General features: G+C 54.4%; 1 protein-coding gene across 3 annotated transcripts; it reads left to right on the forward strand.

Moving 5' to 3' along the window:
* Nucleotides 1–661: 661 nt before the first annotated feature.
* On the forward strand, nt 662–14,615 carry S1PR2 (sphingosine-1-phosphate receptor 2). Of its 3 annotated transcripts, none has more exons than XM_086699135.1 (2): nt 662–893; nt 12,125–14,615. In XM_086699135.1, exon 2 carries the CDS (start codon nt 12,167–12,169, stop codon nt 13,223–13,225), a length of 1,059 nt encoding a protein of 352 aa, XP_086555261.1. In that variant the 5' UTR covers nt 662–893; nt 12,125–12,166; the 3' UTR covers nt 13,226–14,615. The 3 variants fall into 3 exon arrangements, with proteins under 3 accessions (XP_086555261.1, XP_025772015.1, XP_086555262.1); XM_025916230.2 differs by lacking the exon at nt 662–893 and adding an exon at nt 7,172–7,357; XM_086699136.1 differs by lacking the exon at nt 662–893 and adding an exon at nt 7,700–7,809.
* The last annotated feature ends 406 nt before the right edge of the window (nt 14,616–15,021 follow it).

Here is a 15,021-nt window from a genome sequence, read left to right on the forward strand (position 1 = left end):
AAAAAATTAAATTAAATTAAACAAAAACAAACAAAAGAACTGACTGAGCCACCCCAGGGACCCCTCCACTGTGCCCTTTCAGGCCGTCCCCAGCTCCTGCCGGCCATGAGTCTGTTCACCACCCCTACAGTTTGGCCTTTTCTAGAATGTCATAGAAATGGAATCATATAGTATGTGGGGTTTGGCTACTTTCCCTCCTGATAACACACTGGAGATTCATCCGTGTTGTTAATATCCTAGTTCCTCACTTTGGAAGCCAGTGGCTGCAAAGATTATATCCTTGAGTGGTCTCCCGTGTAAGTGCTATACTATGTCTATCCATTCTCTGGTTGAGGGAGCTGCCGTGAGCTTTGGATGAGCTGATACTCGCAATGCACTCAGGACAATAATGGGCACATTATATATAAGTCGGCTCTTATTACTATGCTGGGGGTGGGCCTGCTGAGGAACAGACCTCTGACGCTCCCCTCTCCCCTAACCGCCTGCCTCCCTCCAGAGAGGGCCCCCCTTCCTAGGCTGGAAGGGCCAAGACTGTATCTGCCGTGGATGCATCAGAGGTGGGCTTCCAAAGGGAACCTTCCCACCCCATCCCCGAAGCTGAGAGTGGGCCCCGAGCCTATGGGCGAGACCAGGCGGCTGCAGCCCCAGTGTCTGCCAAGATCAGCATCTGGAAAGCTTCTCTGCAGTTGGGGCCCCTTCCCCCAGCGCTGTGGTGATGACGAGAAGCTTGGGACCTGTCTCAGACACTTCTCTTCACGAAGTTCCTCCTGCCAAAACCCAAGAGCTGGGGGTTGGGGAGGACAGTGGAGGCCCAGGGAGGCTGGAGGGATCAAGGAGAAGAATGTTCCGCATCTCACCAGCGATGGGATGTGATCCAGAGCGGTAAGCGGGTGGTAAGCACTGCCCTTCTGTTTCCACCCGCTGGGGCAGGGATGGGGGCCACTGCCTCAGAGCCGGGGGGGGGGGGGGGGGGGACGCAGGGTGAGCAAGAGGGCAAATCCCACCACTCCTGCTTTGGTTCTGTCATCTTTAAAATGGGGAGATGAGGAAAAGGCAAAACTATGAAGGCAGTAAATGGAGGGGTTTGCCGGGAGTTAGTGGGGAGGAGGGCACGAGGAGGCCGAGCACAGAGGATTCTTAGGGCAGTGAAACTACTCTGTGCGACACTGTAACGGTGGCTACATTCACTATGCGTTCGTCTGGACCCAAGAGCGGATGCCAGTGTAAAAAAACCATGGACCCTGGATGACCCGTTGTGACAAATGGGCCACTCCGGTGGGCATGTGCAAGTGGGAAGGCTGTACCTGTGTGGGGGCAGGAGATATATGGGAAGTCTCTGTACTTTCCCCTCAGTTTTGCTGTGAACTTAAAACTCTTCTAAAAACGAAGGTCTATAGGGGCGTCTGGGTGGCTCAGTCGGTTGAGCGTCCGACCTGGGCTCAGGTCATGATCTCGCAGCTCGTGAGTTTGAGCCCCGCGTCCAGCTCTGTGCTGACAGCTCAGAGCCTGGAGCCTGGAGCCTGGAGCCTGCTTCTGTGTCTCCTTCTCTCTGCCCCTAACCCACTCACATTCTGTCTCTGTCTCTCTCAAAAATAAATAAACATTAAAAAAAAAAAACCTTTAAAAATAAGGTCTATTAAAAACAGTGGGATGATGGGAAGAATAATACCACCTTGCTGGAGGCGTGACGATTCCAAGCGTCGCGCCCAGCGCGGTGGTCTGTGTTGCGGGGAGCGTTAGCCATTATTGTCAGGGGCCCTGTAATTAGTGGAGGCTGGTCCAAGCTTCTTCCTTCTCCTCTCTTCCCCTGCCTGGGAGCTCCCCAAGAAAAGGGGGCCCCATTTCGCTCATTCCTCATCCCCTCCCTTCTCTCATTCAGGGGCCCCCTAGGCAGGGCTCCGCTTTCCCCTTGACCTCTCAGACCATCAGGAAGTCTAGGCTTACGGCGCTTCCCAGTTCTCTTTCCAAAGCCATTCCCTCAGCTGACCGGCAAGACCTTGAGTTGACCCAGAAGCGGGAGGTGGGGGGTGAGGGGGAGGCGGAAATTGTCTGTTGGTGTATCTGCGTGTCCCTAGGGACATCACCTTTGTCTAGGAGCCATGATCCCCTTACAGACAGCCGGATATGTCTGTGGCCTTGATATTCCCGCCCACTGCAGGTCCCTTGGGGAGGTGTGGCAAAGTGCTGAGCCAGCCGGGGCAAGTGTTGGGGGGGCACTTCCTCCCCAGCCTTCAGGTCCCCACAGGGCTGAGATTTCCGCTCTGATAGCTCCCTGGTGAGGAGAGGACCCAGTTTTCTTTGTGTTTTGTACCCCGTGGGTTGAACACCTGGTTTCTAGAGGTTGTGCGAGCAACACGCAATACACATCACTCGGCAGGGGTTTCAGTGAGGTTTTGCTGAGGTCTGATGGCACCCCAAGATCTGGCCTGGCAGTGACTGGACGCCGAAAATGAGCTCAGGAAAAGGAGCAGTCATTTTCTGAGTTCTCTTATCTCCCCATCAAAGCCCCGCCACCTTTGTTAGAACTGTCTGGTTTGTCTCCGCCGTCAGACTGTCAGGTTTAGAAACCAACAACGGGGCATAGCCAGAGCTAGTACTGAGGATTCTATGAATATATATGCTGCATACATATACATATACACATACATATACATAGCATAATATATTGATTTTTTCTTTAAAAAAAACTTCTGTTTATGTATTTTTGAGAGACAGAGAGACAGAGACAGACAGAGACAGAGTGCAAGCCGGGGAGGGGCAGAGAAAGAGGGAGACCCAGAATCCGAAGCAGGTTCCAGGCTCTGAGCTGTCAGCACAGAGCCGGACGTGGAGCTCAGACTCATAAACCGTGAGATCACGACCTGAGCCGAAGTCAGACGCTTAACCGATTGAGCCACCCAGGCGTCCCTTCTTTTTTCTTTTTTTAAGTAACCTGTATGCCCGACGTGGGGCTTGAACCCAGGACCCTGAGTTCAAGAGTCTCATGCTCTACCAACTGAGCCAGCCAGGTGCCCCAATGTATTGCTTCTTAATGCTCATTTCTTTATTAATAAGTTAAATATATTGTTCTTTTTAAAAAGTTTATTATTAATATAAATTTATTTAATAGCAAGATGTTGAATAATATCAGTATGTTTATTTGTCATGTTATTACTTATAGTATTGGTAATATTTATTTTTTTTATTACAAGAACAATTTTATGACTAGAAGTCTGGTGACTTGTCACCTATTTGATTTTTCATGCCCTTGCCAATTTTTTAAAGTTTATTTATTCATTTTGAGAGAGAGAGCACAAGCAGGGGAGGGGCAGAGACAAAGAGAGAGAGAGAGAGAGAGAGAGAGAATCCCAAGCAGGCTCCATGTTGTCGGCACGGAACCCAACTCGGGGCTCAATCCCACAAAATGTGAGATCATGACCTGAACCAAAATCAAGAGTCGGATGCTCAACCGACTGAACCACCCAGGTGCCCCTCAATTTTTTAAATTGGTACCATGAACTAAAAATTTCAAACAGTCCCCCAAGGGTACACCATAAAAATCTGGCCCCCTCTCACCTGTTCCCCTGCCCCCAGCTCCCTGCCCTGAGGGTAACCGCTGTGACCAGTGTCTTGTGCCTTCTCCGGGAGGTGGCCCGTGGGCCCGCAGGCAAATGTGTGTGTATTTATACAGCCCTTATAAATACACCTGGACGTGCAGGCCTACAATGCAAACTGATTTACATTGTGGTTTTTTTTCAACTTAATACGTTGAAGACAGTTTCAGATCAAGACTCCTCCATTTTTACTTTATAATAGGCAGAAATGGATCAATATTAATTTCCTTTTTTGTTGCTTTGCTTTTCAACACTTTTTATGAAGTATAGCATACATACAGAAGAGTGTACCAAAACTCTTCTTCTATTGGTTGCATTGTCTGTGTATCAAGCAGCCTTAATTATTTTTTTAATGTTTGTTTGTTTGTTTGTTTTGAGGTGGGGGGAGGGGCAGAGATAGAGGGAAAGAGAATCCCAAGCACGGGGCTCCATGTCACGACAGTGAATCATGACCTGAGCAGAAATCAAGAGTCAGATGCTTAACCGACTGAGCCACCTAGGCGTCCGCCCCCCTGTTAATTTTAATTTCAGCTTTCTTGAAGTATCATTGACATATAAAACCGTGAGATATGTAAAGTGTACATCATGTTGATTTGATATGTGTATACCTTCCAAAAGGATTCATTCATAGCTAGTTGGGGTGCCTGGGTGGCTCACTCGGTTGAGCGCCCAACTTCGCTCAGGTCATGATCTCACCGTCTGTGAGTTCGAGCCCCACATTGGGCTCTCTGGTGACAGCTCAGAGCCTGGAGCTGCTTCGGATTCTGTGTCTCCCTCTCTCTCTGCCCCTCCCCCACTTGCGCCCCCCCCCCCCGTCTATCTCTCAAAAATAAACCTTAAAATTTTTTTAATTAAAAAAAAGGATTCACAGCTAGTTAACTGACACATTGATCATCTCACATACTTATTTTGTGTGTGTGCGAGAACATTTAAGTTCTACTCTCTTCGCAAATTTCAACTGTACATTACAGTGTTAGCAAGCAGAGTCCCCACATTTTACATTAGATCCTCAGACCTTGTTCATCGTACAGCTGCAAACTTGTGCCCTTTTACTAATCTCCCCCTTTTACCTCCCCACCCCAGCCCCTGGCAACCACCACTTTCCTACTTTCTGTTTCTTTGAGTTTGACCTTGTTTTGTTTTGTTTAGATTCCATATATAAGTGATACCAAGCAGTTTTATCTTTTCCTCCTTGGTTTATTTCACTTTGTGTAATCTCTCCAGGTTCATCCATGCTGTCTGAAAACGGCAGGATTTTCTTCTTTCTCATGGCTGAATAAAATTCCATTATATATATATATATTATAATATATATGTTATATATAAAACAAAATATGTTATATAAAATATTATATAAACATGTTATATATTATAATATATGTTATATATATATAATTCCACTATATATATTTCCACTATATATATATTTCCACTATATATTTCTACATATATATATTTCATATATATATATAATATGTATATCACATTTTCTTTTTTTTTTAATTTATTTTTTTTAATGTTTATTTATTTTTGAGACAGAGAGAGACAGAGCATGAACAGGGGAGGGCAGAGAGAGAGGGAGACACAGAATCCGAAGTAGGCTCCAGGCTCTGAGCTGTCAGCACAGAGCCCGACATGGGGCTCGAACCCACAAACTGTGAGATCATGACCTGAGCTGAAGTCGGAAGCTCAACCGGCTGAGCCATCCAGGTGCCCCTCTCTTCTTTTTTTTTTTTTTAAGTTTATTTATTTTTAGAAAGAGGGGGAATTTAGAAAGAGGGGGAATCCCAAGCAGGCTCTGCATCGTCAGCACAGAGCCTGACTATGGGGCTCGAACTCATGAAATGTATGATCGTGACCTGAGCTGAAATCAAGAGCCTGTCGCTTGGGGCGCCTGGCTGGTTCAGTCGGTTGTGTTGTGTCAGACTTTGGTTCAGGTCATGATCTCAAAGCTCGTGGGTTGGAGTCCCTCTTCCAGCTCTGTGCTGACAGCTCAGAGCCTGGAGCCTGCTTCAGATTCAGTGTCTCCCTCTCTCTCTGCCTCTCCCCGATCATTCTCTCTCTCTCTCTCTCTCTCTCTCTCTTTCTCAGACATAAACATTAAAAAAATTGTTTTCAATTAAAAAAAAAAAAAAGTCTGTCGCTTAACTGATTCAGCCACCCAGGCACCCCCTACCACATTTTCTTTATCAGTTCCTCCACTGATGAACATTTAGGTTGCTTACATATCCTGGCTGTTGTGAATAATGCTGCAATGAACACAGGAGTGCAGATATCCTTTTTTGTCATTTTGCACTTCAACATTCTTTACTGAAGTATGATATACACACAGAAAGTGCCCTGAACCTTTCCTTCTTATTGCACTATGTCTCCAGCAGTCTTTTTTAAAAAAAATTATTATTTATTTATTTTTCAGATTGAGAGAGAGAGAGAGAGAGAGAGAGAGAGCGCGAGCCTGTGTGCAAGCAGAGCAAGGGCAGAGAGAGAGAGAGAGAGACAGAGAATCCCAAGTAGGCTCGGCCTTGTCAGTGCGCAGCTGGAGGTGGGATTTGTCCTCACCAACCCTGAGATCATGATCTGAGCCAAAATCAAGAGCTGGACACTAAGCTGACTGAGCCACCCAGGCACCCCTATAGCAGTCAATTATTATTGGCATTGGACACATGTGCACATTAAAAAAAAAAAATCAAAAGGTACGAGAGAGTTCATAGAATGAGAGCAGCCTCCTTCCCGTGCCCTATCCCTATCTTTCACTTCCTCTCCCAGGAAATTCACCAGTTTCTTCTGCCTGCAATATTCTGGATATTCTGAGCACAGGTTGTGGAACATCAGCTCCAGGGAGTTTTGTCTGGTTTGTCCCTGATACATCTCCAGCCTTTTAGAACAGTTTCTGGCACATACCAGCCAAATGCTTAATGTTATCTGGTAAATAAACATATAGGAAGGTTATATACACATTTTCACAAATAGTAGCCTCCTACAAGGCTGTCTCTTGCACCTGAACATAAGCTCCATGAAGGCGAGCACTCTGATGAATCTGGGCCTGCCTCGCTGGTTGACCACAGCAAGGGCAGAGGTAGGGTAGATAGGCTGGTGGGTGCTCTGAGTTTTCTAGGAGTCTTATCTGAATTCTGAGGTCTTATCAAGGCAAAACTAATCCTGTCTTTGCGGCAGGGCGTGGCACATAGTAGGAACTTGACCATTTGTTGTGGGAACTCAGAGTAGGCGCCTAATGCCTATTTGCTGCATCGACACAAAGGTGCTTCAGTAGCTCCTTGTTGCGTAAAGGGGATCTCATGCTCTCCTCCAATTCCAAGGTCCCAAGGAACGGGCCAAGAGTATATCTGCAATCAAAGAGTTGTTTCAGGTTGAAGCCACCTGGCCAGGAGAGACGTGACATCACGGAGTCGTGTGACGTCATACGCCGGCAGGTTCTCACGAGTGGGGGCTGGGAGGGGCATGGCGAGAGGTGGGGGAGGCGAACAAAGGGACCCCGCGCGCCTCCCCCGCCGTCCCCAGCGCGCGCCCGGGCCCGACCGACCACATCTGGAATTCATTTAGCCGCCGCCGGAAAGGGGAGGAGAGGAGGGCGGGGCGAGTGGGGGGCCGAGGCGGTGTCTCTCCCGCCCCCCTCCGTCCCAGGTCCCCAGCCCCGGGACGCAGCCCCAGCCCGGCAGGCAGCCCCAGCCCCTGCCGATGCCGTCCCGGGGACGCAGACGCCGAAGCCCCTCCGGCCAGAGCAGGGACCCGGCCTGCCCAGCCAGGTGAGTGCGGGGCGAGGGGAAAGCAGAAAAGACGGGGCCCGGGGCCCGGGAGTCGCAGGGTCGGAGCTGGGGGGGCCAGGCGAGGGGTTGGGGGCGCACCCGGGCGCGCACGCGCCGCCCGTGCTCCTGCTGCACGGAGGGAGTGGTCACTGTGAACCTTCTCCACGACTCCGGGCCGCCCCTACAGCCTCCGCCGCGAACCCCCAGACTGAGCTCCCCGCCTTCCTCGGCGGCAGGAAGTTGGCGCCGAACAGAAGGCGGAATCCGAGCGCTTTCGGCCGGACACTGGGAGGCAGAACCGAGGGGTTCGGGGAGTGCGTATGGGGGGAGGGGGGAGGGCCCTCCTCCTGGCTGACTCCGGCCGGGCGAGAGCGAAAGGTGCAACGCGCCGGCGAGCCTCCAAGCCGAGGGGCGGAGTCCCCAGGGAGGGCAGTCTGCCCCACCGCCTGCAGGTCGGCCTCGGTGCCTCAGTTTCCCCGAGTAGTCCGTCTTCTTCAGTCACCCCGCGGGGGCGTGGCTTTGTTCTGGAAGGAATGGGAACGTGACTGCGTGGCTCCGGCGCCTCATCTTTCTCCTGGGGCCCAGGGATGGGGCGACGGTGCGAACGCGCGTGGCGCGGACCCCGCGTGGTCCCGGGCCCAGCAGATTGTCGGAACCTCGCCCCCTCCTCCGGCACGAGTTGACTCACTCGGGGATTTCCATACCCTCCCCGACTCTGCCCTAGTCAGAGACAACGGGCGCCACGCGCTGAGCCCACGGTCCCCCCGCGTTGGCGCGACGGCGGTTCGGTATTTGCCGTGTGGCTGCAGCTGGGGTCACCCCTCCTCCCCGCGCCTAAGCCCTCCGGGAATACCGAGACGAAGCTCCTTGGGGAGTGGGGGGAGAGGCGTTCCCCACCCCCACGGGAGATGTAGGGATTCCTCGCGTGTGGCTGTCGCGGGAGAGGAGGCGCGGCCCCGGCGGGAGCGAGTGTAGATACCGCGCATTCCACCGCCAGATAAGGAGGCCAGACTGCAGCCCGAGGGCGGGGGCGGGTCCTGTCGCTGTCTCCACAGAGACGCGCTGGGCTTCGCCTAGTCTGGGGGCTCCCAGCGACCAGAGGCGTCTCCAGCCTTTGCTGTTGTTTGAGACTCAGCTGAGTTTAGGTGCCTCTACCCTCGGGGGCCCACGGGGCTTTGTTCATTTGTTCATCCATCCATCCATCCATTCATTCATCCATCCATCCATCCATCCATCCTTCTGTATGGCACATTTCCTGAGCACCTTCTGTATGCCAAGCATCATGCCACAGGGGCTGAGAACGGACTTGGTCGCTGGCCTCCAACACTCGTGCTCTACCGTGCAAGCCAGACAGAAAACAAGAAATACAATAATAATATCCGAAAATGGCAAGTTGTGTGAAGATAAAGCAAGATGCTGCAATAGAAAGGTCCTGGGGAAAGTGGCTATAGTAGACTGACGGTCTGAGGCGACCCCCCCCCCCCCCCCCCAGCCAGTGACCTTGAAACTGAAACCTGAAAGAGGAGACAGTCATTCAAGGATTGGCGGGGATGGCACCCAGGAGGCCACTGTGGTTGGAGTTGGGTGGCCCTGCGGGAGAGTGGGAGGAGGCTAGATGGACAGGGGCCAGGCCATTTTGGGCAATGGGGAGCCATAGAAGAGTATGGAAGTTGGAGTGACACCCTGTACTGGAGTTGTAAATTAGATAGCTCCCCCTGGCTGCTGCATGGAGAATGGCAATGTAGGGTGGGCCTGACTGCAGAAGGGAAACCAAAAGAAAAGGTGGGGGCTCTGTCCCAGGGCAAGTGGCATGGGATCGGTGAGTGACAGTAGAACTGTAAGCTGCCTCCGTGGAACTTGGAGGAGGGACTCCTGGAAGCCTCTGAGGCTTCCTCTCTGTCTTTCCTCTTTTCTAATCTCCCCCTGAACAGTCTTGGTCTGTCTTCCCTTCCCAACAAACTCTGTCACTTGTCCCTCTCATTCCATTTCAGGCCTGGCCATTCCCAGGTTCTGAGCCCAGCGATCCCCTACTGAGCCTCTGGGAGGAAGTTAGGGCTGCCTTGGAGAAGGTGAGCAGGAGACAGGCCCTGTATTTAGCCAGCCGGGTCTGGGAGCCAGACACAGGGAGGGGAAACAGCCAAGGCCTGTATCTGCCTAGGGCTGACTCTCCTGTCAGTCCCAACCTCCAGGCTCTGCTTCCTCTTTCTGGAAAGCATGGACCTGCTTTAAGCTCTGTCTTCAGCAAAGTCCTAGTGGGGAAGATGAGAAGAGGAAGGCAGTGTGAGCCTCCGTTTCCCCTTCTCTGACTAGAGGAGCTACCCCTCCTTCTGAGGATGCCCTGATAGTCTCCTGGGGCTGCAGACAGTGAGTGTGCAGACTGCCAATCTTCCCCCCAGGGAAGAAGACAGACTTTTTGGTCAGTCTCGGGGATGTGAGGAGTGAACCCAATTCTCAATTCTCCAGGAAGCATCCATAAATCTTCCTCTTGGCTGCCAGAGAGGGTTGGTGGCCCCATGTGTGGGAGGGGTGGAGCGGGTGGCCATGGGACACACCCTGGGCTTCTTGCCCACCCGCAAGGGTGTTTCCCAGGCCTGCAACGGGTCCTTGATTCTCAATCACGAACCCTAGGAGGGGCCCAGTAGGCCAGGGCAGCCTGGGGGCGTCTGGTTGTCGTGACCCTGCGGTCAGGCCGTGGTTCACACTCTCCCCAGAGACATGTCCACAGCCTTAACTCTGTCTTCTGAAAGAAGCCGTTGGCCGGTGAAGGACGGCTCACTGGCGCTTCCCTTAGGGCGCCCCCAACTGGGCCAATCAAATGCCGAGGACGGGAAGCTCTGGCCAATTGGCGAATCGCTCAATGCCCTGGGATTGAAAACAAGCCAATCAGGGCGCCGGCTGTTTCTGCCCCGAAGGTCGGTCCAGTAAGGCCGAGGCCAGGGCCAAGTTAGCTCCCGGCCGGCTGCAGCCTGCATCGGGCAGAGGGCATCGGGGCGCCCAGGGCCCGGTCCGTCAGGGGAACAAGGGGCCTCTGTGTGGCGATCTGGGCGGGGCGGCAGTCTCCGGGGATGCGCACAAGCCCTTCTCTGTTTCCAAACTAGGACGGATGCCCCTTTACCCAGGGGGAGCAGCTGCCTCTGTCAGGCCTGGGGCCAGGACGCCCCCTCCGAGGACTGAGATGGCTGAGTGACCCCGGAAGCCCCCCATAGTTCCCAGGCTCACTAGGAACCGGCCTAACCAGCCTTTTTCTGGAACGGTACTCCTGGAGCGCACGTGGTCCTTGCCCGGCATGTTTCCAGGGACCCAGGGCGGGCTCTTCCTGCGCCCTCCCCCATCAGCTAAAGGCTGGAGCTTCTTCCTGGCTCCCCTCCTTAAAGACAGACACAGCACCAGCTCCTCTGAGAGACACCCCCCCCGCCCCCCGCCCCCACCGCCAGCAAGCTGGGAGGAGGCCATGATGTTGGCTTCTCATCTTCTGCCCACGCTTCTTCCCGCCCCCTCCCCCCATGGATCAGTTTTCTTTGAGAAGGGGGTGACTCAGGCTTTCATGGAAATAAATGCCGGTCCCCCCCTTCCCCTGAGCCCCCTCCCGGCAGGGCTGCACGCCCCCTCCTCGGCTCACATGACTTGAGCGTTGCAGCAGCTGCCTGGTCCTCCCAGCCAAGACCTCCCAGACTGGTCTCCTGTGGCTCCCCCATCCCATCACCCCCTCCCAGCCTTTCCCACACCGGATGTGACTGGGGAGTGAGGACTCCACCCTGTTTGTTCCAGGGGCCTCACATCTGGATTTCATCCTGGCTGGGGATGGGGGGGTGTGCCAGTGCCCTGCTTACCCCGCTGGGACCCTCTGCAGGGCAGGGCTAGATGGTGCTGATGAGAACAGGATGTTGGGAGTCTGGCCTGTAGCTCAGTCTCCATCCCTTCCTAAAAGATTGGATGGAGGGCACCTAAGGGAGCTAATATATTAGCTAATATTTATTGAGTGCTTGCTATGTGCTAGGGGTGCTTCATGTACCATTCGACAGGATTTTCCCATTACCCCTATGAAGTGGGCTTTCCTCTCCCCATTGCACAGATGAGGACGTTGGGGCTGAGAGGCTGGGCATTCGGTGACTTGCCCAAGGTCCCACAGCAGGTCGGGTGGAGTGCGGTTCAACCCTGGATTGCCTCCAAGGTCTTTGTCCTTGAAGTTGCCATGACCTCTGAGATGCTTAAACCTCAGGCCGCCCTGGTGTCTCCCCAAGACCTTATCTTGGGAGCACCCATGGCCTCAAGGCTCAGACCCAGCCTGAAATCCAGGGCTGTGGGTGGTAATGAGCAGGGGATGGTGCTATTAGCGAGCATCTTGCTGACCCAGGTTGGCAGGCAGCATGAAGCCCCAGGCTCTAGTGTATTCTGGAAAGGAGACAAGCCCTCCCAGCCCTGCCCAAGGCTCACTTTCCGGGTGGGTGAGCGTGGGTTCTGGAAGTTCACTTTGTGTTTGGAGGACTTTCTGCTCTTTTTGGAAGACAGTGCAGCCTAGAAGTTCTAGAGGCTTTGGAGTGGGTCTCCGGCTCTGCCACTTGGAGACTTACTAGCTTTGAGACTTACGGGAAGTGAATTGACCTCTCTGGGTTTCCCACTGGTAAAGCAGGGACGATGGTAATCCTCACTTCATACGGCCACTCGGTGAGAAGTGAGGAAGCTGGGACTCACACCGCGTCCACCTGGAGTCAGAGCCCAGGGAGCGGCCACGACACTGACCTGTCTGTTGGTCTTTTCCCTCTGCAGCTGTGACAGCCCCATGGCCCTGGCTGGCCACTGAGCCCCACCATGGGCAGCCTGTACTCAGAGTACCTAAGCCCCAGCAAGGTCCTGGAACACTATAATTACACCAAGGAGACGCTGGACACTCAGGAGAGCACCTCCCGCTGGGTGGCGTTGGCCGTCATCGTCCTCATCTGCTTCACCATCGTGGTGGAGAACCTGATGGTGCTCATTGCTGTCGCTCGCAACAGCAAGTTCCACTCGGCCATGTACCTGTTCCTGGGCAACCTAGCCGCCTCGGACCTGCTGACGGGTGTGGCCTTTGTAGCCAATACCTTGCTCTCAGGCCCCGTCACGCTGGGGCTGACCCCTTTGGAGTGGTTTGCCCGAGAGGGCTCCGCCTTCATCACGCTTTCCGCCTCCGTCTTCAGCCTCCTGGCCATCGCCATTGAGCGGCACGTGGCCATCGCCAAGGTCAAGCTCTACGGCAGCGACAAGAGCTGCCGCATGCTGCTGCTCATCGTGGCCTCGTGGCTCATCTCGCTTGTTCTCGGAGGCCTGCCCATCCTGGGCTGGAACTGCCTGGGCCATCTCGAGGCCTGTTCCACCGTGCTGCCGCTTTATACCAAGCACTATGTGCTCTGCGTGGTGACCATCTTCTCCGTCATCTTACTGGCCATCGTCGCTCTGTACGTCCGCATCTACTGCGTGGTCCGCTCCAGCCACGTCGACGTGACCGGCCCACAGACGCTGGCCCTGCTCAAGACGGTCACCATCGTGCTGGGTGTCTTCATCGTCTGCTGGCTGCCTGCCTTTAGCATCCTGCTCCTGGACTATGCCTGTCCCGTCCGGTCCTGCCCCGTCCTCTACAAGGCCCACTACTTCTTTGCCTTTGCCACCCTGAACTCGCTGCTCAACCCCGTCATCTACACGTGGCGCAGCCGGGACCTGCGGCGGGAGGTACTTCGGCCGCTGCAGTGCTGCCGGCGGGCGGCGGGCGTTCAAGGGCGGCGGGGCGGGACCCCGGGCCATCGCCTCCTGCCTCTCCGCAGCTCCAGCTCGCTAGAGAGGGGCACACACATGCCCACGTCGCCCACGTTTCTGGAGGGCAACACGATGGTCTGAGGGGCGAAGTGGGCCACGAGGCCATGGCAGAGGGCTCCGTGGAGAGACACCGGGTGACCTTGGACAGAGACGTGGGGTTGCCAAGCAAGATGCCCCCGCTCCACAGACCTGGGTGGTATTGAAAATACTTCACGCCAGGGCTGGCCGGCTGAGACACCAGCCAGTCGGATGGCAGAGCTGCAGGGTCAGAGGCTAGTGCAGTAACTGGTGTGGCCCCTTCAGAACTGGATCGTGGGGAGGACTGGGGGACCTGGAAGGGGCCTGGGTGACAGCAGGCAAGCACTCAGGGGGAGCTCAGGGCAGGAGCCACTTATAACCCCTTACAAGGGATTTCAACATTTCATGACCATCTGACCCTCTGCCCTGTACAGGGCTCCCCTCTCTGAATCTAGCCCCCTTGTCACCTCCTGGCAACCTTAGGCCACTTCCCCCAGAACCATTGCCCCCAGGGGCCGGAGGCCTCCTCCTTGACCGTCCTGGGTGGCCCCGGCTGACAGTTGCAAAGCCCAAATCCACAGCTTCCCCAAATGTCACCAGCTGCCACTATGGCCTCTTCTTCTTTTCTCCTCTCTCTCTCCATGACATGCCGGGAAACCATGGGGTGGAGAGGGGGGGCTGGATGCCGTTCTCAGACCTCATCGGCCAGTTGCACTATTTGGGGCACAGAGGAATCACCGAGGGCTGGAAAAACTGGTCTGGGGGAGCTGAGGAGGGCTTTGGGCCTCCTGGTGGGAAAGGGTGGAACTTGAGAAAGTTCTAGGGGAACTGTTTGCACAGGATTCCCCCCCCACCCAAAAAAAAAGAAAAAACAACCACCCAGAACTACTGCCACCTCCAGCCCAGCGGAGGTACTGGATCTCCTGGGGCGGGGCAACCTTGAACCCACTGTGCCTCCTTTCGAGTTGTCTCCTACGGAGGAGCACAGGGGTGGGCATGCCGAGGACATTTGTGGGATGCTCTCCCCTCACCTGCCCCAGAAGGACTTTACTAAATTCCATGGACAGATGGAAGGGACATTGCGGTACAAATGTATATTTATGTGTGTCTGTGTGCGTGTGTGGTATCTGTGACCCGCTCTCCCCACCATGTTCCCCCCCGAATGGATGCTATTGTCGTCTCGTGTCTGTTTTGAAGCTGCCAAAGAGGGATCTGGCCCTGCACAGACCCCTTTGTAATTAATGGCTCATCTCCCCACTTGAGAGCTGGGGTACAGCTCTCCTCGGGGAAGGAAACCTAACGCCTCAAAGTGATTTCTCGTGAATGCAAAGGCTGGGGAGGGGGTCTCGGGGGGCAAGGAGCCAGTTGGGGGCTTGTCTCCCCTCGTACAGCTCCCCAGATGCCCCCCATGCCTGAGATCCAGGCCCAGGCCAATAAACGGTTCAATCTCTCATTCTGGTGGTGGTTGTCTTTTTAGGGCTAAGGCGGCACCCCACTAGCACCCCGTGGCTGGAGGGGGGATGGGATTGGGGGGGGTGGCTGCCATCCAGGCCACTCCTACTTTGCCGGCTTTCCTATTCTGTGCCCCAACCCCTAACCCCACCCAAGCCAGGATTACAGTGGCTTCCGGTAAATGCTGACCTTTCCCTAAGGCATCTGTCTGGCCCCTCCCAGTGGTTAATTAGACTCCAGGCCTTCTTGCTTCCCTTTAAAGATAGCCTGGCGTGTTTAGGGAGGTCCCCTACTTCATCCCAAGTACATGTTCCTCCCTGAGGGATGGTCTTGGGGGACACGGGCCCAGATAACCTTCCAGGCCTCAGTATTCCCCAAAGGAACGGGTAACTTTTCCCATCAAGCAC

Source organism: Puma concolor, chromosome A2 (assembly GCF_028749965.1).
Source record: "Puma concolor isolate L17-30 chromosome A2, mPumCon1.1.hap2, whole genome shotgun sequence".
Lineage (NCBI taxonomy): Eukaryota > Metazoa > Chordata > Mammalia > Carnivora > Felidae > Puma > Puma concolor.

Excerpts from the sequence above, each read along its gene's own strand:
- S1PR2 (XM_086699135.1), top strand. The coding sequence starts at position 12,167 with ATGGGCAGCCTGTACTCAGAGTACCTAAGCCCCAGCAAGGTCCTGGAA.